At 48.2% G+C, this 25,420-nt stretch overlaps 1 protein-coding gene across 1 annotated transcript in view; it reads right to left on the bottom strand.

Moving 5' to 3' along the window:
* The window catches only part of Spg (dedicator of cytokinesis spg), a 126,566-nt gene that overhangs the window by 88,317 nt on the left and 12,829 nt on the right, over nucleotides 1–25,420 (bottom strand). Inside the window, exons 6-14 of the mRNA XM_077695583.1 lie at nucleotides 22,089–22,501; nucleotides 16,830–16,902; nucleotides 16,392–16,443; nucleotides 15,802–15,931; nucleotides 14,023–14,111; nucleotides 9,014–9,216; nucleotides 4,687–5,062; nucleotides 2,977–3,074; nucleotides 563–655 (exon numbers count right to left, since the gene is read on the bottom strand). Coding sequence (XP_077551709.1) covers nucleotides 563–655; nucleotides 2,977–3,074; nucleotides 4,687–5,062; nucleotides 9,014–9,216; nucleotides 14,023–14,111; nucleotides 15,802–15,931; nucleotides 16,392–16,443; nucleotides 16,830–16,902; nucleotides 22,089–22,501 — 1,527 coding nt within the window. The remainder of the gene's footprint in view (nucleotides 1–562; nucleotides 656–2,976; nucleotides 3,075–4,686; nucleotides 5,063–9,013; nucleotides 9,217–14,022; nucleotides 14,112–15,801; nucleotides 15,932–16,391; nucleotides 16,444–16,829; nucleotides 16,903–22,088; nucleotides 22,502–25,420) is intronic.

The following is a 25,420-nucleotide window of genomic DNA, read 5'->3' as shown; positions in this document are numbered from 1 at the left end:
TTAACTGTACACACTTTGCCTCCGAGGGCTTCCCTTTCTCCTCACCCTCGTCAATGAGAGCTCTCGGGGAGAGTAAAAGAGGGGGAGAGTAAGAATAAGATGTCGTAACTATACTACAGAAGGTGGGAAAAGGCAAGAAAAGAGGAAGGGGAAAGAGGAAAGTTGTAAATGGGAAGGAGGCACCGTTGCGGCATTGATAGACAGAAAACAGACGTATAAGGTTCAACCAATGTGTGTCTACAGAGAAAACGGCGTGCTGCGTCTGCGTGCGGAAAGAGAGAGAGAGATACATAAAATTTGGAGAGTCGAAGCTCGAAAGCCTGAACGACAAGTCTGGGGATGGCAGAGAAGCATGCCAATCTCCGCCATCCACAGACTTTTCGTTATATATATATATATATATAAGGTAAGTAGAGACAGAGACACACGAGAAGAAAAACATCTTTAGGACCAGCACAGCATAAAATCAGTGTGTGATTTGATGTCTCGTTTACATGCGCCACTTGCACCCTGCCTTCAAGCAACACCATCTTGAGACAGCATTCTGCACAGAGGCACTCACCAGCGTCTTGAAGACGAGACCGGAGTAGGGCGTGGAGTTCCCATCAGCCGTGGAGAACATGGAGAACAGGGCATCCAGGATGTCCTGCAGGAACTGCACGCAAGGGCAGAGGGCACAGCACGGTCACTCAGGGGCCCTGGCTTGGCATCAGACTAAGGTGAGTGCTTCGCATTCGCACATTTAAACACACATGAAATCTGCAGGATGCTTTCCAAGCATTCCCAGTAGGACAGTAAGGTTGGCATTAGCTCTGGAGATAGGACTGGTTCCAAAATTAACACAGAGCCCCAAGGTAGACACATTTGTCCCAATTTACCTTTAGCGTTAGCACGATCAGGTTTGTTTTTCTTGTATATTCTTACGGAAACAATCTTCAGACTAGCCATGGACTACCTGTGGCAAGAGTTGCAATACAGTACACAGAACTCGCTCAGTACAAAATTTCGTGCATACTGCCATGCCCATGTGACCGGTAAAATAACAATACAATCTAAGTAACAGTGGCAGTGTTGCATGTGCAAGACAGCAGTGCATTGATAAACATGGCCAGAGGCCATGCTGTTGCAAAAGCTGTGCAGAAAAGAGGGAAAGGGGCAAACTAAAGCACCATGCAGTGCTGAAGCATGTCGCACATACAATCAGCACGCACAAAATGCACTACATCGTGAAGAAGCACTTGATATACTCGGTGAAAACTTAAGAATGGCACCAGAAGTTGCTGCTGTGCCTTATCACCGTAGCCGGATGTTTCTCCGCATGGCGCAAGTAGGGCGTTACTGGTAATATTTTGAACATGGCGTGAGCCATTCCCATGATTTTTTTGGACTAAATATGCTTATAAACGACTCCAGTGACGACAAGCAAACTGCGTGAGACAAGGCACACGATATCACGCATTCATAGCAAACCCTTCAAAATGCGCGCGCACTGACGTCACGGGTCCAGCGCTTTGGTGGAGTGATACACTACATGAGGTGGTGCCGTTCTCGAGTTGTAACCGAGTATAGTGAAGCTGTGCCGATCTCACTGCGGTTAATATCGCAGAAGTACTGATGTACACACCCTCCCTCTCGCGTAAAAAAACATCATACCACACCACCAATGCCATCTGTAGGAAGACAGGCATGCAGCACACTTTTGGGCAGCCCAGTGAGTGACTGGACAAGGTGCTTCAAAGCAGCAGGTGTGTACAACACCAGCACGTTTACTATGCATCGCTTGCTATTCTTGCCATTGCATAGTTGTGGCCATATGTGTGTGCACACGGGCAAGTTCCATGTGTTGGATGCTGGCCCTAGAGACAGAGGGCTTGGTGCCAAGGATTTTGTCCCCAAGGCCAGAGGAGTGTTTTTCTGGCTGCCCATGGCACAGTGTGCTCTTTTTTTTTCCAACACTCCCTAAAGAAGCATTGATTGATTGATTGATTGATTGATTGTAGTGTTTAATGCGCCGACGCAATACAGGCGATGAGGCGCGCCTAGTGGAGGGCTCTTATGGATTAATTGTGGCCACCTGGGGATCTTGAACGTGCGCCGAAATTTCGTACACACGGGCGTTTTTGCTTTTTGCCTCCATCAGAACAGCGGCCGCCGCAGCCGGGAATCGAACCTGCATCTCCTTATAGAAGCAGAACTGGAAGACATTTTCCATGGGATCTGGCATTTACGCCAAACAGAGAGCAAGGGAGGACACTGGGATGCTACCAGTTTTTCTCAAGGTGGAACATGCCAAGATGATGCTGCATTTTCCTAGCAGTGCTCAATATTGTTGGGCATGTATGATTGGGAATGGAGGCAAGATGAAGATAGCGTGCAGTGTAGTGAACAACTCAGCACGGGTCTGCCCTTTTGAAGCTAAACACTTTAATCTGGGCGACACAAAGAAAGTGGTTGCGGCTGCACACGTCTGTTAGCAAGGGCTCCCATGTACCACTCGGAGGGCCCCTCCGGTAAAGTACAGTCATTGTGCTTTGCAATCAGCAGGCCCAAATGCAATCAACCTGGAGCTCAGCCTCACATTTTGCACAAGACACCTTGAAAGACATCCTTTTTCCACACACATCAGACCAGTCTGGCTCTTCCACTCGTTCGCCACAATCTTGGCTCATGGCATCCGTGTTTTGTTGAAATATTCATAACCGAACAATCATTCTTCTAAGTGGCGATCCCAAGCACGCCCTCAAATCAACTTAACCAACCCCTGCCATTAAATGCATGCAACATTTATGACGGCTCGTCCCTCGAAAACTTTCGAAAACATTCTAGAAGAACCTATTGGTTCTTTTTATGATGCCAATGCACTGCATACCCATGTGCTGCGGTGTGCCTACCTGTCCCTGGCGTCCGCTCATACTCTTCACGCACAATCACCCCCCAGCGAAACAGAGAGCAACATTCCACCCACTATGAGTTCACCTTGACAATCTCCTCGCCGTCCAGCTTGGCAAGGCCTAGCAGGGCCTGGGGAACGTCGTCTGGCTGCTCCTTCCATCGCAGCAGTGCCAGTAGGTCCCCTACACAGAGAGGGCGGGTTTGGCGACCTAGAGCCACCGCCTCAGAAAGCAAAACTTTAGAACACGAATCAACACGGTCGACAGAACGCCGGCAGACATAAGCGTCCTTCTGTCATCTTAGTTGATTCGCGCTCTAGGTTTTACCAAAAGTGCATAAACTTGCCCAACAGTGTGTTCTGCCACAGATAGGTGGTGGTTCTGGGCTCGAATTTCGGACCAGAGCAAATTTCTAAACTGCAAAGTTTTATGATGAAGCTGTACTGCCTTTTTTGTAGCCACAGGGCGCCATTTCGGGTAGATGTCAAATTTTCCCTTTGCACAAACTTTCTTCCTCTTGGGGGTCTTCCCTCAGTGGCTCGTCCAGAAACGATTTAATGAAATTATAAAGACAAGAGACGAAAGAGTGCCACCTCACCAGCTAGCTTGCAGGCAGCAGCCAATAAAAGCAAGCAAGAAACATGACTGTGCGATTGTAATGGTGCCCATGGTCCCGTCTGACTAAAATGCTTGACTCGCAGCATAGAGTGACCGCTGTGACTACACTGTTTCTGGTTACCTCACCAATGATCAGGGGTGAGACAGCCCGAAGAGATTTGGGAGCAGTTTTCGGAGCCGCAAAATTTCGATTTTGGAGCAGAAGAAGCTTGATTTGGAGCAGGTAGGGACATTTAATACATCGTCTTGTGAGCTTAAAAAATCACAATTTCAGCATTTTGAAGGGTCAAGTACACATTCCAATCAGTTTTGAATACACATACACTGAAACAGCCTTACGCGAAAGAATTTTTAAAGAGTATCACAAAGTTCTAACTGCACTACCTTTTTCCTAACTGGTGAGATTGTGTTGTGGCTGTACGCAACACTGACAACAAAACTGCCGTTAACATTATCAAATTTAAGGGCTCTGCAATTGTGGCATGTTTTTTTTACCGTTTCAATGCTAAAATTATTATTTTTGTAATCCCAGGCTGCGTTGTACGAACGAGTGTAGTCACGGCAACAGTTGAGCAACTTCGAGCTAACGGTCGCATGCCTACCCGTTGCAGTCCGTGGGGCGCACGTCCACCCGGTGATCATTTGAGTAGCGTTACTGTTTAGCCACCTCGTTTTGGGCATTAAATTTCACTTCGCATACATCAAGTGTTATTAGTCGCGTGCTATGGCAACCATGCAGTCCTGCAGCTATTGGGCGCTGCCTGGACAAGTCGCGGCGCCGCAGCGCCGCCCGCAACTTTCGTGCCGACCGTTCCCTCCCGGACCGAGGCTCGCGATCGCGCTTCGAAGCATAGCAACACCTCAGCATTTCATAACACCACAACGAGCCAAAAAGTTCAATTCACGAACCCGATTATAGACACACGCACCGTGTTTCGCACTCAAGGACAAACCACGCCGAAGTCGTCGCCCCACATTTCAAAACTTTTTACGAGCCGCGCAACTTCTCGTAATCTCGCACCAATCTCAAACCATATCCCCGCGTAATGTCCACCAAATTTTAGGGCCACTTTGAGCGAAAAAAGGTGCGCGTTAGAACTGTGCAAATATGGTATGCCGTCTTCCCAGTCCCCTCTAGTCTCTTAGGCACCCCCAACCTCATTTAACAGCACTCAACTGTTCTGTGTGAGCTTGGTGGAGACCAGGAGGGTGCTGAGGTGCAGGGCTTCATGTCGTGCACCTCCCCCTGCACCAGAGGAGGGCTGCTCGGCGCGCAGCAGTGGGAGCTCGTGGGGTCCATTGGGCAGCACGGTGCCCCGGGTGGCTAGGAGGGGTAGAAGGGCACAGGCCAGAAGGCGGGGCTCTCTGCCGGAACGTGCGGAGCAGTGTCGCAGCTCGAAGCGCACGTGTGCCCCCTCGGCCAGGGCTCCCTCCTGCTCCAGGGGTAACCGCACACGCACGCTCTCCCCCCACCGGGGGCTGCACGTGCGGCACAGCACCACCGAGCGCCACTCGTCCCCACCGGGTTGGCCTGCACCCCCACTCAGGCAGCCCTGCAAGAGGAAGGGGGAGAGGAGGGGACGGAGGGGGAGGGAAACAACAGCGAGGCAGTTCTTTATGACGATCTACACGAGATAAGAACAAGAAACGCAAATTCTATCATGGAGACATCCGATGGCCGTAGTGCTGAGCCCGTTCCCTCACAGGGCGTACCGCAGGGTAGTGTCCTCAGTCCTTTCCTCTTCAATTGCACTATGGTGTTCTAAACCTCTTTTACTTGTGGTTTCAGACTGCTGAAAACTTCTCCAGAGCAGCTCCGTATTTCATTTGCCCATAGAACTTCTATTGCCAGAGCAGTAGTGGACTGCCCAGTAACTGCTTAGAACTATTCTGGGCAGGCAAACAAGAGAGACCATCTATTCTGAACCCTTCTTGGTAATTTCAAAACTGTTTCCGTCCCATCACTGCCTGCACAAAAACCACCAGAGCTTGTGGTTACTATTACCCATTAAAGGTACCTAGCTGTGCTCCAAGCCTGAACACGACAGTCAGTGTAGCTTGCAAGTCGCTGTGAATCCAAGTACAGGAGGAGAATGAAGAAAACTACCGCTGTCTTGCCCTATCCAGAACCAATGCAGGGACGGTAGTATGAAGCTGATGTATTTTGAACAGCTAGCTGGCCTGCAAACTTCCATTTGCCGATGTCGTCCATCCAGCTGCTAGAGTGCAGCAGACGTATAACATATAATGTATGTCACGGAAGCCGCAAAAATCTACACTATAACCGGTACCGCACTATAAACAAAACCTGTGCTAATCCAATCACATCGCAAGCTGCCTTTCAATAATTTTTTGTTTATCATCATTCAAACGAACGCCACTTAAAAACAGAGGTACGATCTTTATTTCATCTTTTGTTTCCCACATAAGACGCTGCTGCACAGTGTTACAAGCCGTGAGCGCGGCTTGCAACTTACACTTTGTGTTTATGTTTTGAGAGATCTGCGTTTCTTAGCGTCTAGGAGAACAGATGCCGCAGAGAGGAAAGAAGCCCGGCTTATGGTGGCAAGGCAACGTGATAAGAATGCAAGCTGCGTTTTTTTTTTTCATCCCTGCCTTGTGTTCGCGATGCCAAAAGCGGTTCCTTATCAAACCCAACGTACCGGTAGTGGAAACCCCCGGTGTCGCAGCTCGGCTCGCTGTCTCCAGATGTTCAAACAATGGAAAAGGGTGGTTGCTTATTTGCACGAGGTTCTAACCGCAACAACTTACCGCGCCCTGTGGGTCGGGGAGGGGGGGGGACAATGGCTCGCTATTTTCAGAGGTGTGCCGACAGCAAGGGCAGTTGTGGTTATTACGCGAGGGCAAATGCAACACGTGAACTAAAGGGTGCCTGTTTTTTTTTTTTTTTTTTTTTTTTCAATTTACTATTCCTGTCTAACTTAGAGAAGAGAAGGGAGCACAGGCTGCGACTGATGGCTGAATCCATCTTTTCTTTTTCTTTTTTGCGACCCCAAAATGATGCCCCAGCTGCAGCAGTCGATCAGCGGACCCAATAACAAACCGCGCTATACAGTCTAATCCCGCTACAACGAAGTCCGCTTCAACGAAATTTCCGCTTCAACGAAATATTTCCAATTCCCCGTCAGCTAGCCATAGAAGTCAATGCAACAAGGACCTCGCCACAACGAACCATTTGTCTGGCTTGCTTTCGCTTCAACGAAATTTTTGATTAATTGGGCTGGGTTTGAACAATTATTTTACAATAAAATATGCAAAGCGCCAGCTATTTGTAACTTTTTAAACATTCAGGACACTTAGTTTCACCGAAAACACGTGCGGTGCGCCCACACTGCCACCCAAAACAAAAAAAAACTCATAGGCAGACGCCATTGTTTGATGGTGATAACGATGTGGCTGGCCGTCGTTACATGAGGCACAGGCCCGGTTCGCCAAGCCGGAGCTACAGCCAATCTGTATCCAATTGAAATCGCACGAATGTGCTCCGCTACACCCTCCCTGTTCTGTGGCTACACTGTAGCTCCGCTGCTGGCGCGGCGCCGTCATGTATGCGTTGTGACTCGTGAGCAGCTGTCCTTGCCGTTTTCCTTCTACCATTCTTCATAGCCAAGAGCAAAAATCATGTTTGCGTGTTTGGTCTTTAAGCCAAGTCATCCTATCTTAGTCGCGAGCGTGCGGTCATGTTTAATGCAAGCGCGCGCGTCTTGCCTGCCAAGGTCAGTAGCTGCCGTGCCCTGTCAGAAGATAACGGCACTGCTCCTGCCACAAGCGAGAGGGGGCCTTCCGACGGCCTAGCAGCTATCTGCAAGTAATCAGCTCGGTGGGCACGCCTTGTTGTGCAGCAATACGTTTCACCCCCCTCCGTAACGCGTTCTTTGCGTGCAGTGAACACAGATAACCATTGGCATGTTTGTTATCCAAATAAACATGACGTTATTGCACGTCACTCCTTTTTCTAAACATTGTTTTTTTGCTGCCAATGATGCGGAAACATACGGGGCTATTTTTCGGGCCTTTCCGTGGTGTGTTGGGGCGGATTTCGCCTCAACGAATATTCGCTTCAACGAAATTTTTCGCGCGTCCCGTCAATTTCGTTTTAGCGGGATTCGACTGTAAACGGTATTGTGCTTTGGGCAAGCGCACTACAAGAGGTATGCTTCTGCATTGAGTTCTATGAGAGGCCTACCGATGGCCAGGAAAACTTGCATAATATCTGGTCCCGGACTATAAGTGGTTACGCTATAAATGGTCTACACTGTATAAAATAAGGTGAGCTGCCACTCTATGCAGTCAAAGGGAGCACTGTCACAAAATACAAATGTCAAAATGCACAATTCAAATTTTAGGCCATGTCTAGCAAATAAAACACCCACGGCCACTTATTATGACAGATTCTGGATTATTGTGGACTCCCACTGATGAGATGACAGGGTGGAATTTCATATGAAGACAACTCAGAGCCCTCGAAGCCTGTTTAAATTTTCTGCTCGCTTCATGGTATTCATCTTCGAAGCCTCAATTTGTTCTCTAATAGGCCCTAAGGTCATGCAGGCTAACTTCTAATGAGAAAAATCCCATGACACGCTCATGACAGAACAGAGGCCCACAAAGCGAAACAGAAAAGCAAGCTTAAAACTCTATCCACACCCATTCCATGAAAGACTGAGCTTGGTGAATGGCTGTTGGCAGGTTTTAGTGGCCTGAAGCAGAGGGGAACTTTGTTACCATTTGGCTGTTCATTAGCTGCAGAATTTTTGCATATGTTATGGCGAAATTTGGTCTCCGCATTCCTATAATGGTTGTGTTTATCGGAGAAAAGTTTGACACAATTTCTCTCCTTTCCATTCATATCTTGTTCCTTTCCCAAATGTCTGTTTCCATGCGAATAGTGTTCCCTGCTTTCATAAACCAGTTGGTAGCCAAGCCTGCGTTGTCCTCTTCATTCCGTGTGTCCTCCCCTTGCTTGTGTACCCTGTAACCTAAAGCGCAGTTGAACTGCAGAGCCCACCAGCGCTCGCGCCGACACCTACGTACCAGCTCGCAACACGCTCCCCGATGTTTCAAGCAACTTGTGGAACAAATGCTGCCTTGCATCATCAGGCAGTGACCATTGGACCCTCCTTTTTACTGCCCTGTACTACTTAGCATCAGCCTTCTTGGACCGGATTACACTGTGCGCTTGTCGAGTTGCATTTACTCTCCCCCTCCATGAATTCTGCTGTCTCTGTACAACGCACTGTGAACCTTCTCTGAACACAGCCCTGTGTTGTTCTTGAATGCTGCTTGTGCCATGCCACAAATGAACTGAAGTTTGTTCCCCTCAGATCTTTCTCAACCACAAAAACCAGCTCTCAAGCCTGGGTTTCTCTCATCAAAGACAGGAACACCGCTCTGTTACACCTCTCACATGCAACAGATAGTGAAAGAAAGAGTAAAAGAAAAAGAAAGAAAAGACGACAACAACAGCAGAAAAGCACGGAGACCTGGAGGATGCGCCCGTCGGCGGCGATCAGCTGCAGCCGGGCCTCGATGTTCTTGGCGGGGCCAGCCAGGTCGGCCCGGTCAAGGGTCAGGTAGAGGTCGTTGCGCACCTCCCCGGGCATGATAATCTCGGGGAAGCCCCGCCTTCGCACCAGGGGGAGGCCTTCGTCCACACTAGACACGCCCCGCAGGCACACGCTCAGCCCTGCGTTCCAAGCCAAGCCTATTTCTCCAGGCACTAACCCAGGAAATGCCTTGTAACGTCCCTCTGACCTTCAAACTCAGCCAAGGTCAAGCACAAGTGCCTCGTGCAGTTTCGCGGCACTGACAGAAGTGCTACTGAGTGCTTTTGTCCCAGTCGAAGCAAATTTGAAGAGTGCGCTTAGAGCTGGTGTCTAAATAGTGTGCTGGCCACATATGTGACATTGTGGGAGATGAGCAGCGTGGTGAGCATTACAGTCGATAGGATAATTCGAAGTCGCTTCATTAGAATTTTCAGTTAATTGGAAGTGATGTGTGGGTCCGGGATATCTTACACGCAACCCAATACAGTGTAGGCCGTTTATAACGTACATGAAAGGGACACTGAAGTGAAGTTGTAAAGCTCCTGTTTCTGCTTGCACTGTGTAGACTGGCTCAAGTAACCCCACTTTTCAGCGTTTCTCCGGGCGATAAGGCGGTATTTATTTTATAAAGCCTGAAAGAAGAAAAACCACCATGAAGGGTTTGCGGCGGATGCACCAACAGCAGTGACATCAATACAAGGTGCCACATGATTGTAAGATGTTGAGGATTAGAACGCAAACCAGTTTTGCTTTCCGTTTTGTGAAACAACATGCTTGGCATCCGATGTTATCCTTGACTGGGAATTCTCGATACATCTCAGTAATCGTCGTACCACGCTTCTGCCATGTTGTCGGCTGTAAAATGCGTCAGATAAGCCTACCAACACGGCTTGGAATCATAGCAATCTCTAGCTGAGGCGTATGCAGTGCATAAACGCCCTACGCGTCACCGCAGACGCACAAATGTTAAAATGTTATGCGCTTTTCTCCAACCTTTGAAGCTTGCCAGGCTCGTGCCTGTATCGTAAGAGGCGTGTTCGCACCAGGACAAGGGTTGGCTGATTTGGGACTGTGCCTGTAAGCAGTTGGTGCTTATGGCAACACCACGCCAACAAGAACTCGCATGCGCGTCAGTGTCAGTCTGCATGCATTCTGTGAACTCGCTCGTGGAGCAATGAACCTTACAGCGCAAAAAAATGGTGGGTTCAGTGTAGAAAACATAGCTCAAAAACAAATAAATCAGTTTAAAAAAAAGGCGCACTATCGGGGACTCAAACTGGCATTTTGCCAAACAATACATTCAGTGCTCCTGACCACTTGGCCGTAAGCCAGCTATAGCAGAGGTGGAAATTTGAAATATACAATGTATGGCCATTTTACATTTTTATTTAGTTTTAGTCTTTCAAGCAAATTAGATGACTATTTCTTGTATAGCACTCATGGAGTAAGCGTCCGCCACGTTCCCACAATATCTCATGTCTAGCGACTGCCCTTCTTAGACAGAAAAACGTTCGCAAATGTGTGGTTGTGCAGCTGACCGCTGTGCTAGTTCACCCAGTGCAAAAAGTGCTTCCAGCGCTGTATGGTAAAAGTTTCGGTTGATTTTATTTCCCTAGTACCTGTATTAACTTCGCTGGCTCTTCTCCCACCTTCAATTTGCCTCAGATTTTTCTACTAGCGTACCAGTCCGCCAAGCGGCGCATGTGTGCTTGTGTGGAGCGACTTGGACTCAGAGCTTGATACAGTCTACAAACTAACAAACCAAAGGCCCATTCTTCCTGGCACAAACGTGCCGGGGCTTAGTTTCAACTGAGCAAACGAATTGCGACAACCCGCCGGCCGACTAAACGCTGGGCCGACCGATTCTTTCGAAGGGTTGGCGAGCCATGCAGTAGTGCAGTCAAGCCAAGCCACTTTATTGAGACATCATAGGAAATAGGCAGGGAGGATGCAGAGAGGAGGACGGCATTTCGTCTCATTTTTCTACTGGATAAAGTCGCGTAAACACAGCGAGAGTGGTTGAAACATAGCCTAGAGACGCCAGCAATCCCGCAATGTTTACAAACCACTTCAGTGTCCGTTGAAGGGAGCCACGAAAATCCGCACTATTTGTAGTATGTACCACACTATAAACAAAACATGCGCCAATCAAACCACATCGCAACCTACCTCTCAAGTTATTCCTCGTTAATCATCACTCAAACGCAAGGCACTTTAAATCTAAATATATACTGATACATGGTTTACAAGGTATAGGTATACCATTGTACTTCTTCTTCTTCATGATTGATGCGTGTACTATTGTCTTATTTGGAACCGTTCCTTTTTCGCGATTTTACAAGCAATTGTTTTAAGGGGGGACGTGGCTTTCAAAATCAACTTTTTTATTTCTTTTGTGGATTTTGATGAAAATTGGCACAGCAACTGGAAATGCTTCCGTGATAACACCATAAAAATTTCAAACTAATATTTTGAAAACTTTTTTATGTATTAAATTTTCTTTCTGTTCCGCTTGTACCGAGCTTGAGTGGCTTATAAAACACGATAGAAAACTTGTTCGAAGTGCTTTGCATTCCCAAATGAATGGACGAGGTCGTGACAGTTTTAGAATTTTTTTTTTACAACACAATGTTTTTTGGTTTTCATTTTTTTAGAGGTTAATGTGCAATAGGCATGTTGACTGTGAACGATTATTCGAATAAAAAAATCACAAAAAACAAATCTGGAAAACCAAGAGTGTCACGACCTGAACTGTTTATCAAGGAATGTAATGCAAGAAACGAAATCAAAATAGACCCAGCGGTCACAAAAAAATCCCTGGTACAAGCGACGGAGGTGGCAAAAAAAACTGTTTTGAGAAAACGGCTTCCGAAGTTGCAACATAGGTTTCACTTATCAAAAGTCGTCATGGTTGTAGCCTTTCATGTCCTTTTGAACATGGGGCTTCTGGAATGCCTTGCCTTGAAATTGGAGTGCCTTTTACAGCCTTTTTCTTTCCAGAAAACATCATTTTCAGCTCCTCCGTGAAGAGTACATACCCCACTTTGCAGACCAAACGAAGGGGGAGATGGGTTTCAATGGGCTTTCAATGCAAAGTAGGTTAGCTGGTTGGCTGTATCGCACTGAACAGCCTCCTTTTGCAGTGTTGTCACCATGGCAACAAGTTGAGCATTTTTTTTACTTAAATTTGAACATTTTTGGCTTTTTTTTATGTTTTATCATCTTGCCTGGCACAGCAACTTAGTACTCATATGTGCAGAGGTGTTCATTGCCAAAAGTTTGCATACCACAAGGATGAAAATGAGCTACTTTGAAGCTTGGTAGAGTATTCTGCATAACTCCCAACTTCAATGCAAGAACATATTTTTTTAATACTTTTGACATTCAAGGCATCCAATATTTCTAGCAGCAAAGCCAGTATGCCCTAAGCAGTGGTATCAATAATTTCCCTAAAAAATCACTGTTAAATGCTGCGACAGTAACGTACATTTTTAATGCAGAGAACATATTTTTATTCCTATATTACTAACTCAAACCTGTTTGCATGAAAATTACAAGTGCACGGGAAACGTTGCGCAATACGGGCGATATGGCTCGCGCGCATCGCAGCGCACGCTTACCGCGACATATCGAACTTTAATTATACCTGATATGGCTGGTCAGGTCGCTTTTAAGATCAAATCTAACGTCGCAGGCATTAATTACAACTACTGGCGTTCAATCGTAACCGGTTGCCCAGTCATGTGCTGCTCCAATGCGCGTCGGCTATGCCGTGCGCGCCAGCGCGTTTGACGCGTCGACCGTTTCTTTTTCAAGGCTAGCGAGTCCACAGTCAAAACACAGCAATAACTAAGCGTGTAAACATCGCAAACCCGACTAAAAGTTCACTTCACGAACCGCTATCGCAAGCGCGCACACCGCGTCACCCTCCGGGGTCTGGCGACGGTAGAGTCACGCGCACCACGAAGCGTTCGATGACCTCCTCCTTTCGAGCCACACAACTTCCCGTAATCTGGCTCGCGATCTCAGGCATTCCCATCGCGATAACGTGCGTGTTGAATACCACAGATTGAACAGAAACTCGGCCGAGCGAAGCGGCGAAAATGAACTCAATGCGCTCGCTACGCAGCTCAGGCGGCCGCCATCTTGCGTTGCGCCCGTGACATCCAATCAGGAGGGTCGTTGTTCTGAGCCCCGACCGGAGGACCAACAGCGCTTCAGCATCTATTTCTAGCTTCGTTTGTGCGTCGTTTCTTTTCTGCCGTTTGTGCGTTTGTGAATGAACGAAGATAAAAGAGACGAGCGGAACCGGAAAGACGATCGCTCGGCCGATCTAACCATATCAAAATGGCCGCGCCCGGTGGCACCGTTGCAGAGATAGAGCGCTCCGAAAATTGCCGTTTTTTCGGTTTTTTGCTCTGATAGTTTGTCACCGCGCCTGACAAAAGTATTTTTTTATGCCACTTTGCGACGCTTTTCAGCGTAAAAACTTTGCAGACGCATAGAATAGGAAACATAGAAGCCGAATATGCGGGTTTCAAAAAAACGACGTTTTGGTCATTTTTCCGAAGTTGAAAGCCGCGTCCCCCCTTAACATAATAGAAGTCCAGTTTCATGCAGGTGCTGCCTCGTGTCCAGAGATCGTATCAGAGCTGTTCGGTCGACCAACCGGTCTATCGGGAAATGCGTTAGTTTTTTTGACAGGATGACACCAGCCCCACAAACAATGGGAGAAAGGGTGTTGACAACCCGGGGGGGGGGGAAGCTTCTACTACACAGTGCAGCAGGGTAAGGACGAGTCTTCCTTCTGGTCAGGAAGTGCATCATGAATGCTTGCTTGTTCCCTTGGTACCGACACTTCTTTCATCTTGTCACACTTATTGATGAATCAACCGACATACCAGAAGTACCAATCAATCAATCAACCAATCAATCAAGGTGCTCACCGAGTCCTGGCTGCAGGGGCCCCAGCTTGTGCAGCCCCACCTTGCGGACAATGAGCTCGTGCAGTTGGTGGAAGTCCGCCTCTCCACACCTGAAAGCAACAAAGCGTATTCCGTTTGTGTAGGGCCATAGAGGCACGTGTTAATGTATAAATACTATAACATTTGCAGTCAAACCTTGATATCATCAAGTCCTACTTGGACTTGAAAACTTCATTAAATAGTCAATTTCGTTAAGTCACAATTTTCAACAGTCAAAATAGAGTTTACTGTCTTTAAAACAGCATGTAAGCAATATTTCCCAAGAAGTTGCAACACTAATAATGCCACCGAAAGCATCATGTTTGCGTTTTTTTCATGCCATACATTGGATAGACATGGAGAATACTGCTTGTGACCACCAAAACAGAGTGCTTATATGCATTATTATCATCACAGTTCATCAACACTAAGCTCAGCTTACAGCTCTAACGATTTCAAATGGTCAAGATCCCTACGACGGCTTAAAACGTTGAAATGCAAAAAAAACTTTTTCTACCTGCAAAAATGTGCTGCACACATGCCAGGTGGAGCACCACCACAGCTGACACCAGAGCCTCCCCTGGCTGCCGCCATAACATCACCACCCGCATGCTCTGTGACACGGCAAGCAATGCCAAATTGGCTCTGCGTGCGTACCATCACGAATGGATGTGGGAAGCTGCATCTTTGTTTGCCAGGATAGAATTCTGACCACCTGGGGATCCTTAACATCCGTGGAATTCTCAACACACAGGCTTTTTTGCTTTCTGCCTCCATCAGAACAGAGTGCTCAAAGCCCTCGCAGATTCCCACCAGGATGAAAGGAGTGCACCCAGCTGACTTCCCCACGTGTCATCTGACAGACAGCAAAGTGGCATGGTCTGCTCCTCAGCAAAACAGCGTGCCATTTACTGGCGTTTTTACACAAAAGGACGAGTGCAAATGATGCTGCTTTCCCCAACTTCTGCCAGTCGACGGGTCCTGATATGCACACACACAATAAGCAAGAAAACTTTGTTAAATTGAGGGTGTGGCAAAAATCACCTAGCAAGACATGGTAAGATCACATTCATTTTTCTACATGAAAGGAAGTGCCCGCTGCTACTGCGCCTTCGTTCCAAGAAAGTGGACGTCAAAGTGCCATGTGAGGTGTGGAGAATATGAGAGACCACCTGCACTAAGAATGTCTGCCTCTTGAAAGCACTATTTTTGTACTGTCTGCCTAAAATATGACAGCCAAATACGATACAAAATACAAAATACGACAAAAATACAACATATGAATACAAAATATGACACCCGCATTGCATGTTGCAAGAGATCAGCAAAAATCGGCGATTTTGAAACCGGAATTGAGCACGACGATTAGGGCCAGGTTGCCGGTTGCAACTAGCTAGCTAGTCGTCAGATGGCCAACTAGGTCCACACGCACACGCAGCAGCAAACTGGGAAAGGGCTCACAGGGGAGCTCAACCAGTTCTCCAGCTGCCTGGCTGGCTAGAGGATGAAGCACTCAGCCGGCTGGAATGTCCCATGGGGTGCATGCCTCTTTTCGCAATTTGCTGCCAAATGCGACATTGTCTGCTCCGTAGCCATTGTAAATGTTTCCAACTGACCGACATTTCACAGGGGATACCGAGCGTGTCGCAGCTGATTGGTGGTACCTACTGCATGCTTTCACAATATCTGGTAAAAGTTCGGTGCAGTTGGCCCCTAGGTGGCCTCCTTTTTGGGGGCCGTGGCAGCGAAGAAGGGGCTCACGTGAGCAGGCGCACGGGGTATTCCCGCGGTTCTTCATCCCAGGGCCCGAGGTCCAGCACCCCGCAGGCCATGGGCCGCCGGTAGCACAGCTCCGGCTCCCCCTTGCGGGACGAGTCGCCCAGCAGCCGCCCTGCACACACGCACACACACACACTCGAGAAGACAGTCTTGCAAGAGAGTTTCTTCAGTTTGCGTCACTTCATACTGCTGACATCAGTGGAGGCAACTGAAACCTCCATTGCAAACCAATCTGCCACCCCAAGTGACAACCTATGGGAAGCGACTGAAATTTGGCATTCTTTACGAGGCAGATTTACCATGGGCCCGGAAATCCCCCCCCCCCCCCCCCCCCCCCCGGCTGCCAATAACATCACACACGGCCAATAACATCACACACGCGCTTCTAAAAAAAAAATGTAGCTGCAGACAACATCGCTGCCTTCTACAGCAAACCCATGCAAAACCTACTTACTTGCTTTGTCTAGTACCTTCTCCCCCATTTTTTTCAATGCTCCAAAAGCAATGAAGCAAGCAGGAGCGACAGCACAGAAATGACTGCTGTTTTCAAGATGGGCATGTAATGTGCCTACCTGTACGGATGACTCGCACCACCAGGTAGAGCCCTTCTGGCCGACCCACATCCTGCGTGTAGATAAGGACACATGTAACTAAGGACACTTCATGTGCATGACTGGCTAGATGACAAGACATGTTGTAACAGTAAACTTGACGTCTGACAGTGAAGCTGTTAGTGTGACTGGGCGCACTCAAAAGCAGGATACGCACCCTGGGAGAACGAAATAATGGACTGGGTGTGAACCTGAACACGCATGTTAAATGTGAGAAGTCGTCTTCAGAAAGATTAATATCAGTAGGTTGATTACACTCTCTACAGGCACTGAAACAAAACAAAAAAACTAATGCAGGCACTTCAAAGCCTGACATGCATGTTTGTTGGTGTCCTGGGAAAAGCAACTGTCACAACCACACTCCACAAAGACAGCCCACCACATGGAAGGGCAACATACCGTGAAGACCGCAGCATGGCTGGCCAGAAAGCTGGACTGTCCGCACTTTGCACTCTTCACCAGGAAGGTCTCACTGCATTAGAGGACAAGAGAAAGGCACACAACTTTTATATGTAACCACTTAGAGACATTTCCTTCACTCTGTCCTCATTCCTGTTAACTGTACAGTGAAATATTGACGCAACGTAAAGCCAATTAGGTCCCCTTAAAACCTCTCCCCACTTGAACTCTGTTAAGACTGTTATGTACAGGGTACAATAGTTATCCGTACCATTTTATGATAGTGTGACAAGCCCCCAGGAAGAAGGGAGTGATGTCGTAACGTGCCAAGGAAGCTGTTCTGTTGTTCGACACGAGACTGCAGGCAGTGCCCATGTGCAGTCGGCAACTCTTTATAAATGATACTGCAGGCATGTTGACCAGCGGGTGGGTCAGTGCCTTATCACGATGGGAAGCAGTGAAATGGGCAAGAGTGGTTCACAGTCATCTGCTAGGCTGTTCCAACAAGCACCACACAACCCCTTTTTGCTGGAAATGAGCCGACTGTCTTCATTGCTGTGAACAGGGCTCATGCAAAATCACTGTCACCGCCCGGCAATCAAGATCAATATCTTCCAACCGGAGAATTACAAACGTAATAGTAGTGCAGATAGATAGCAATTGCACCATTTCATTTACACACTTGTGATCATTGCAGATAGCTTACGGGCAGTCCAAAAATGCTTCATGCTGTAGAAATACAAGCAAAAAACAAATGCTGGATTGCGTTCCAGGGAGTCCATGATAAGTCACACACTGGAAAGTAAACAGCCCCAGTATTGATAGCACTAAAAGTAGCTTTGCAAGGTAACGCACAAATCTTCCATTCCCAAGCACAATTGAACAGTAGAATTCTTCATCTGGATCGATGTACGAGTGTTGGTGCCTTTGAAAGTGCTTTGACAAGTCACCTTTTGTAACCCTCTCCTGCCTGGGCAGTGATGCTGCCTGCAGTATTTCTATATATACCATGTCTACTCGCATAATGAACACTCCCCCCCTTTTTCTCCTTGGGAATGTACTTTTTTGTCGTCATTTTGAATAAAAAAGCCAGTGGGAGTATGTTTTTATCTCAGTGAAGTTGCTATTGCCGTAGGCGATCACAATAACTTGATATCACGCCACAATACATGCAGAAGCACCAGAAAACGCATTCCAATAAAAATAAATCTCAACAGTAGCCGGACAAGTTAGCGCGAATGCCACAGCTGACAATTTAAAAATTGTACACTTGTGGAGTGCTACCTGTTGAACACATAACAAACCTTGTTGCACCATAAAAACGTTGTGGCCTGTGAACGAAGCACAAAACGTACTCTGCACTCCTTCCCTGCTCTTCGTTGTTCTGGCTGGTTCCGGCGGCGTGCGAACAAAGCACTAAAGGTACTCTGCACTCTCCTGCTCTTGCTGTTCCGCGACTTATTGTTGTACAGCTGTCTTCGACCCTTATCTGTACTCCTTGTGCGCGGCGCCTGATGGGCCAGTAATGACCTACACAACTGCAGCTGGTGGAGCATGCGTTGATGCACATGGGAACTGCACGGCTGGGTGTGGCACTTCAGTGTTGACCCAGTGCGTGTAAGCTACGGGTGAAAACGAGAGGTTTGTGGGCGGTGAACAGTGTGTTTCGTGGGCCCAAAGAAGGGAAGTTTCCCAGTGTCAGAAAAGATATTTTGGAGTGCCTTGACAGCACGGAAGATGGTGTGCTGTGGGCCGACACCAAATGTGAAACCGCAAGAGACTTCAGTGAGGAGGACAGCTCCACGGCGAGTAGGGAGCCACTAGCATGTTGTGAATAAAAAAGAAAAATGTGATTGTGCAATTACCCACGTGCTTTTACGAAAATGTTAAGGCTCTGACAGCACTTCTCCTAGCAATTTTATTGTATGAAATCACAACTTACAACAGATCGTATTGTATGAAATTACAACAGATCTAAAGATCTGTTGCAATTTTTGCCTGCATACTGAAACCTCTCCCCAAATTCATGCCAAGCTTTTTGGAAACAAAGTGGGTTCACTACGTGAGTAAATACGGTATAAACAAACAAACAAACAAATAAACAAATAAATAAATAAATAAAGACTTTCCACTCATCCTCACTAGCACTGTGATCGAAAATCAACAGCTGCCTACCACCCGCTGTGGTAGCTTAGTGGCAAATGTGTTATGCTGCTGAGCTCAAAATTGTGGGTTCATTCTTAGCAAAGTGGCTGCTTTTCTGATGAAGGTGAAAAGTGAAAATGCACGTGTGCGTTTGCATTACAGTTGACGTTCAACGTCCCCAGAGGGTCAAAATTAATCTGCAACACTCCACTAAGGCACACTTCACAGCCCAGGTATAGCTTTGGCATCTTAAACCCCCCAATCAACCAATCTACAACCTAAAAAAAAGAATTTTCATGTGCTAATAAAGCCCATAAAGGCACGAGCCTCAAAATAAGCAATAAGTGAGCCTCAAAATACACAATAAGTGATTTCTTAAAATGTTTCCATCCCCTTATTGCGGGGACTCAAGCGAAAAAGTAAAATAGGCATTTTGTGTAAAGTTCAAGTACAGTTAAACCTGCGTATAACGAACCTCCATACAACGAATTCCTCTTTATTACGAAGTTTTGATATTCCCCGTCGCTACTGCATAGAAGCATGTGTATTTCTGACCTCTATGTAACAAACTAGCAGCGGCGGGCACCCTGGAAATAACGAATTTTTCCGCCAAATCCCTCGCCATTTTGCACCATTTTTTTTTTTTTTTAGCGTGATGGACAGCCGCATTCATCTGCTGCGCGGCTGCCCCGCGCCGACAGCGCGAAACGATGTGATCGCGCACGGCGCGCACAAGCCGCGGCAACGGTCTCGCTGCTGAGCTCCCGCGGGGTGCCGCGGTGCCACCGGCGCCGGCGCAACCAACACCCTTTCAGTAGAGAGGGTGTGGGTTGCGGAAAAAGAGGAGAAGGCTGCAGAACACGTCTGCCGCGCTCTCCCCTCTTTTTTCAAACTGCATTCCGTTGCTCCCTGACCGGTGCTACCCGTGCTCGCCGGTTTTCAAAGGCTTTCGCGCCGGCTACCGGAGTCCTCTTCAATCCGCTATCCCCGCACCACGTGACACTAAAAGAAAAGCTCCATGGAAAAAAAAAAAAAAAAAAAAAGGAGGGGGTTGGGCGGGGAGCATGGCGTCAGGCGGCCAGCTTTCGCAAGCGAACCTCCTCTGGCACCGCTTTCTCCTCTCTTCACGATCGTCCTGCGCTCTCTCTGTTCTGTGGCTGCGTACTGGAGAAAACACACGCCGCACTCGCTTTCCGCGCTTTCCGTTCCTTGCTCCCTTTTGCGCATCAGTACTCCTCCGGCATTTTTTTATTCGCGCGTGCGAGTCGGCTCTTGCGTCCTCGCATCTAGGAAGTGTGCGGTTGTAAAGACGAGTGCCTCGATAAAGAAATGAAAGACATTGACTCTTGAAGACAAGGTAGCCGTTTTGGACGCCGTTGCCGCAGGTGAAAAGACGAAGGACGTCGCTGCAAGATTTGGCATCCCGGCCAGTAGCCTGTCGACCATTCTGAACGCCAAAGATTCGATTCGCAGTGCAGTGGAGGCTGGCACCAGCGGCAAGAAGAAGCTGAAGCAGTCCACGTACGCCGACGTTGATAAGGCCGTGTATACGTGGTTTATGGATATGAGGGCTCGGAATGTCCCCATCAGCGGCGCCGTTTTGCAGCAGAAGGCAAAAGACTATGCTTGCATCTTGGGATGCGACGATCTGAAGGCGGGCAACGGGTGGCTGCAAGGCTTCAAGAACAGGTACGGGATCGTCGGCAGGATGATAAGCGGCGAGTCGTCCTCTGCGGACAGCGAGGGTGCTGCTGCTTGGGTTGAGCAGAAGCTGCCAGGAATTTTGGGGCGGTACGAGCCTCGCGACACGTACAACGCTGACGAGACGGCTCTATTTTATGAGATGCTCCCAAACCGCACCCTTACGCTGAAAGGAGACCTCTGCCACGGTGGCAAGCAAAGTAAACGTCGCCTCACTGTCCTCCTGTGCGTAAATTCAGACAGGAGTGACAAGCGGGTTCCGCTGGTCATTGGCAAGAGTGCCCGACCGCGGTGCTTCAAAGGGGCACACAGAATGCCTGTCACATACGTGGCAAACGCCAAGGCATGGATGACGCGGCACATATTCAGCGACTGGCTGAAGGAGTTCGACGCGGACATGAAGAAGCAAGGACGCAGAACTTGTCTCTTCGTAGACAACTGTACAGCGCACCATGTCGAAGCCCTCCAGCTGACCAACATAGAACTGCAGTATCTGCCCGCGAACTGCACGTCGCTCATACAGCCCCTCGACAGAGAAATAATCAACAGCGTCAAGTGCTCCTACCGGCGGACGCTAATTCAAAGGCTGCTTCTGGACCTTCGTTTCCAGCGGGAGACCAAAGTGATCTTCCGTGCGGTTGAAATGCTTGAGGCATCCTGGCGTGAGACGAGTGCGGACGTGGTCTTGAACTGCTTCAGAAAGGCCCGGATAACAAAAGAGGTTGAAACAGCTGAGGAATGTTCGGAAACTGGAGAGGAGGAGTCTTCAAGCCCGCCCGATCTCGCCGAAGCTTGGGTGTCACTGCGCGCAAACGAAGCAGTGCCGGGCGACGTGCAGCTGTGCGACTTTCTGCATGCCGACGACTGCGCCGTCACGACGGAAGAAATGTCCGATGAGGCGCTCGTCGAAAGTGTTCGAGATCAAGATGACGAGGACGGACCTTCGGAAGTCGAGGGATCACGTGACTTGCCGTCCGCGGAGGAAGTGTTAGATGCGATTGACGTTTTGCGCCGCGTCCCGGGATCGCTGGACGATGGCGGGGCAGCGTTGTGTGCGTTAATCTCATGCGAGCGTTCCGTGCTGCCGTCCCTCATGAACAAGCAGCAGATCAAAATAACTTTTTCCGCCAAATAAATGTTCTAGGTGATGCCGACCTCCATTTATACTTTTGTTTCATTTGTGCATTTTTTCCCCAAATTTTTATACCGAAACTGCATATAACGAAAACCTCTTATAGCGAAATTTTCCGAGAATTTGTCAGCTTTGTTATATCCAGGTTTAACTGTAGTCTGTACACATAACTGTAGCACCAAATTGTCCGATAAATGTGTGACGGGAGCAAAAATGGTCCAATAACATTTTTGACAAACATTTTTGGTACACCGTAGCAATCCCACAACTGCCCCACTGACCTGACGAAGTTCCCGGCCTGGGCGTCGTACAGGGCAAAGTGGAGCTCCACCCCGTCGCTGCACGCCACATGGCGCAGCGACAGCCGCAGGTGGCGCACCCCGGTCCCTGACATCCCGGACGGCAGCAGCGGCGGCAGCGCCGCAGACGTGCACCCCCGGGCGCTGGCCTCATGCACGCGGAAGAGCTCGACGGGCCCCAGCCGGTCGGGGTCGGTCACGGCGGCCCCGTCCGACCGGCGGGGCACCAGGGCCAGGCCCAGCAGGCGGTTGCCCCAGTCGATGCGGGCGGCCAGCCGCAGGCACAGGGCCCGCGCCTGGTCCTGCGTCAGGGCGGCCGACAGCAGCTGCCGCCGCCACTCCACCAGCTCCCCCATGGCCTGGCCCAGGGCGGCAAAGCGCTCCGCATCCCGCCTCTGGCGGGGCAAGGGAACAATGGGTGGTGAAAACCAAATTAAAGCAGCTCCACTCAATGTGAAAGCTGTCACAGTGCGGATGAGTGATTCGCCAGAGGGGCTGTGGCCCGCTTTCTTGACTAGTTTCAGTATCATCCTAGCATTGACACCGAAAGTGGTCAAGAGAGGGTGCTGCAGCCCACGAAAAAGCATATAAAGAGACGCTGAATTGAGTTTTCATTAATTTGGAGTAATTGATGCACTGATTTGTGATGTTTTCTTTATTTTATATTAATGTGTACTTATTTGTGGCCTAGCAACAGCAGCCTCTGCGGCAACGGTGCAGTGAAAAGATCACCTCCAACACTTTGCATATGAGTAACGCATGCCTCGGTGGGGCAGTGGGGTTGACATCGGCTTTGTAGCACGAGGGATGTAGGTTTGATCACAACCTGGGGAAGCAGTGATCTTTTCAAAGCACCCCTTGTTTGGGTGTGTGATGCCGTGACTATGGTGGCTATATACTGTGACCTTGGACGAGCAACGACAACAAGCCGAGCCCCTAAAGCACTCCACACTTAAAAAAAACTATCTGCTCACTTCGCTGCAAAGATGACAGTCTTCTAGCACCCCTGCTACATAAATGCCTCTCCTCTCTTTCCCGAACACCTCTCGCACTCTTCTCCCCCTGTCTCAGTCCTCCCACAATAAACATGGTGGACGTTTCCTGAGACCTACGCAATCTAACTACGTTCCACTACTGGAACCATTCATTGCTGCGGCACTCCTGGGAATGCCACCAAGAGGTCTACGCTCGGGCACGAGCATTTGTATTTTTGCGTCAAAACCTTGTTTTCAATGCATATTCTTTCATTTGTCTTCGCCGATATCAAGCACATACCGTATTTTCCCGTGTATAAGTTACGCTTCTTTTTCTGAAATTTTCGTTGGTGCATCTTATCCACCGGCGCGACTTATGTATGGAATAAATTTGGTACGTGGCAGCCGCACTTGGTCCGCACTCGAAAAGGTGCCTGTGTGCTGAGTGATGTCAGCGCATGTTAAGAGAGACAAATCTCTAATCTAAATGAATAAATTATTTGTTACAGAGTCGGAGGAAGTAGGCTTCGATGGTTTTGCCTAAGCGCCATCTGTAAGTACATGCCATCTGTGTGTATCAATAAACTATTTTTGAGAAGTTAGTTCTGTCTAGACTTTGGACGATACATGCACATGTCTAGTACTGCACTGCTTACCGCGGGATACGTTCAGATACAGCAGCCGCCGCAACCATGTACTTTCGGCGCACTTGCTAACGAACTGATCCTCTATGAATTTACCTGATTAACAAGTGTGTTTTGTACACCGGTGTGTCTTATACACTGGTGTGGCTTGCATATGTTTTTTTTCGGAAAAACTGCCATTTTGAAGAAGGTGAGACTTATACAAAAGTGCGACTTATAGACTGAAAAATACGGTATGTATTTTCTGTTAAACAAACACTGCCTAGCGCCAGCTGTGTAATGATGTTTTGCCTCAAATATGCCTGATGTTTGTCTTTTTTCTCAACAATTTTGACAAGTATGGTGCCAGGTCTAGTGGCTTCGAAAGGTTTCTCCACAAAAACTTCCCGTTTTAAAATTACTGCGCCTTTCGGCTGGGCCACTGAATCAAGCAACAGACATACAGACAAACAGACCAAAATTCTTGGATTTAAGTAGCCCTCAAAAGAACTACTGTCTTTAAAAAACTGGTCTGTTTCATTTGCCTGCCCGAGGCAGCTGTCAGCAGTTCCTGGGAAGCCTGAAACTGCCTCTCCCCATATCAATTCTATGGGCAAATAATAAGATATGGTGTTGCTCTCAAAGAGGTATCAGCTGCCCAAAATGACAACCAAGAAAAGGCCTAACATTTGACTGATGCAAGGCCCCATCAGCTACTCAAAGATTCATCACTGATGATCAGTGCACATAAAATGAGACACAAAAGAGAATTAACACACAGCAGGACACTCCTGCCCATTGCTCCAAAATGAGACACAAAAGAGAGTAACACAGAGTAGGACACTCCTGCCCATTACTCCAAAATTGAACACAAGAGAGAGTAACACACAGTAGGACACTCATGCCCATTACTCCATTTTGTGTCCGTTTTTGCGCGCTGATCATCAATGACAGGTATTGACCAACTCACCCAACGCACAGTACTTTTGAACTAGATTCCTCAGAGATGATGTGCACAGTTCTCTTCGCTCAATGATGCAGAGGATGTGCAAATATAACAGCCCATCATCACTATCATCATCATGCATCTCACCAATGAACCTTGCACACTGCGGCTTCTTCCTCTCATCATTACACACGCAACAGCACACAGCGAATGTCACATATGCATGCAACAGCTCCTCACTATCCCCATCCTCACCCCCACCACCTAACTTTGTCTCAACAGTGTAAAGAAGGCATTTCTTTGTTTACTGTGAGAACCGAATGCTAGTAATGTGATGTAACCAAAAAGAACATTCAGTTAGTGACCCATCGTCACCATTGGATTTTATCCTTCACCATCACTATTCGCACTAGTACTACACGGGGAAGTGGGGGACGGGCTATTCCTAACCTGGAGAATTCTACAGTTCCCAGGCAGGAATTTGAAGTTATTTACGAGCATCATCAGTGACTACCTTCCCTGTACCTCCAGCAGCTAATGAGAGCCGGATTTCTTTAATAGCTTGAAATTTGTGACAGCTTCCCAAAGAATGATCGGTATCAATAACAGCTTCACTATTTACCAGCGAGTCGGGCATCTGCCTCTAATTCCCTTCCCTCCCTTGGCACAGACAAAAAGCCCTCGGAAGTGAAGAAGAGCCTCCCAGATTGCCCAAGGTGTCACCATCCAAAACAACAAAAAAAAGCACATAATGGTTGCCCAGGGCTCATC

The sequence above is a fragment of the Haemaphysalis longicornis genome, unplaced genomic scaffold (assembly GCF_048455015.1).
Source record: "Haemaphysalis longicornis isolate Haplotype H1 unplaced genomic scaffold, Haemaphysalis longicornis Haplotype H1 scaffold_15, whole genome shotgun sequence".
Classification (NCBI taxonomy): domain Eukaryota; kingdom Metazoa; phylum Arthropoda; class Arachnida; order Ixodida; family Ixodidae; genus Haemaphysalis; species Haemaphysalis longicornis.
Note: the sequence above shows the minus strand (reverse complement) of the source record. Positions and strands in the feature narration are given on the sequence as shown.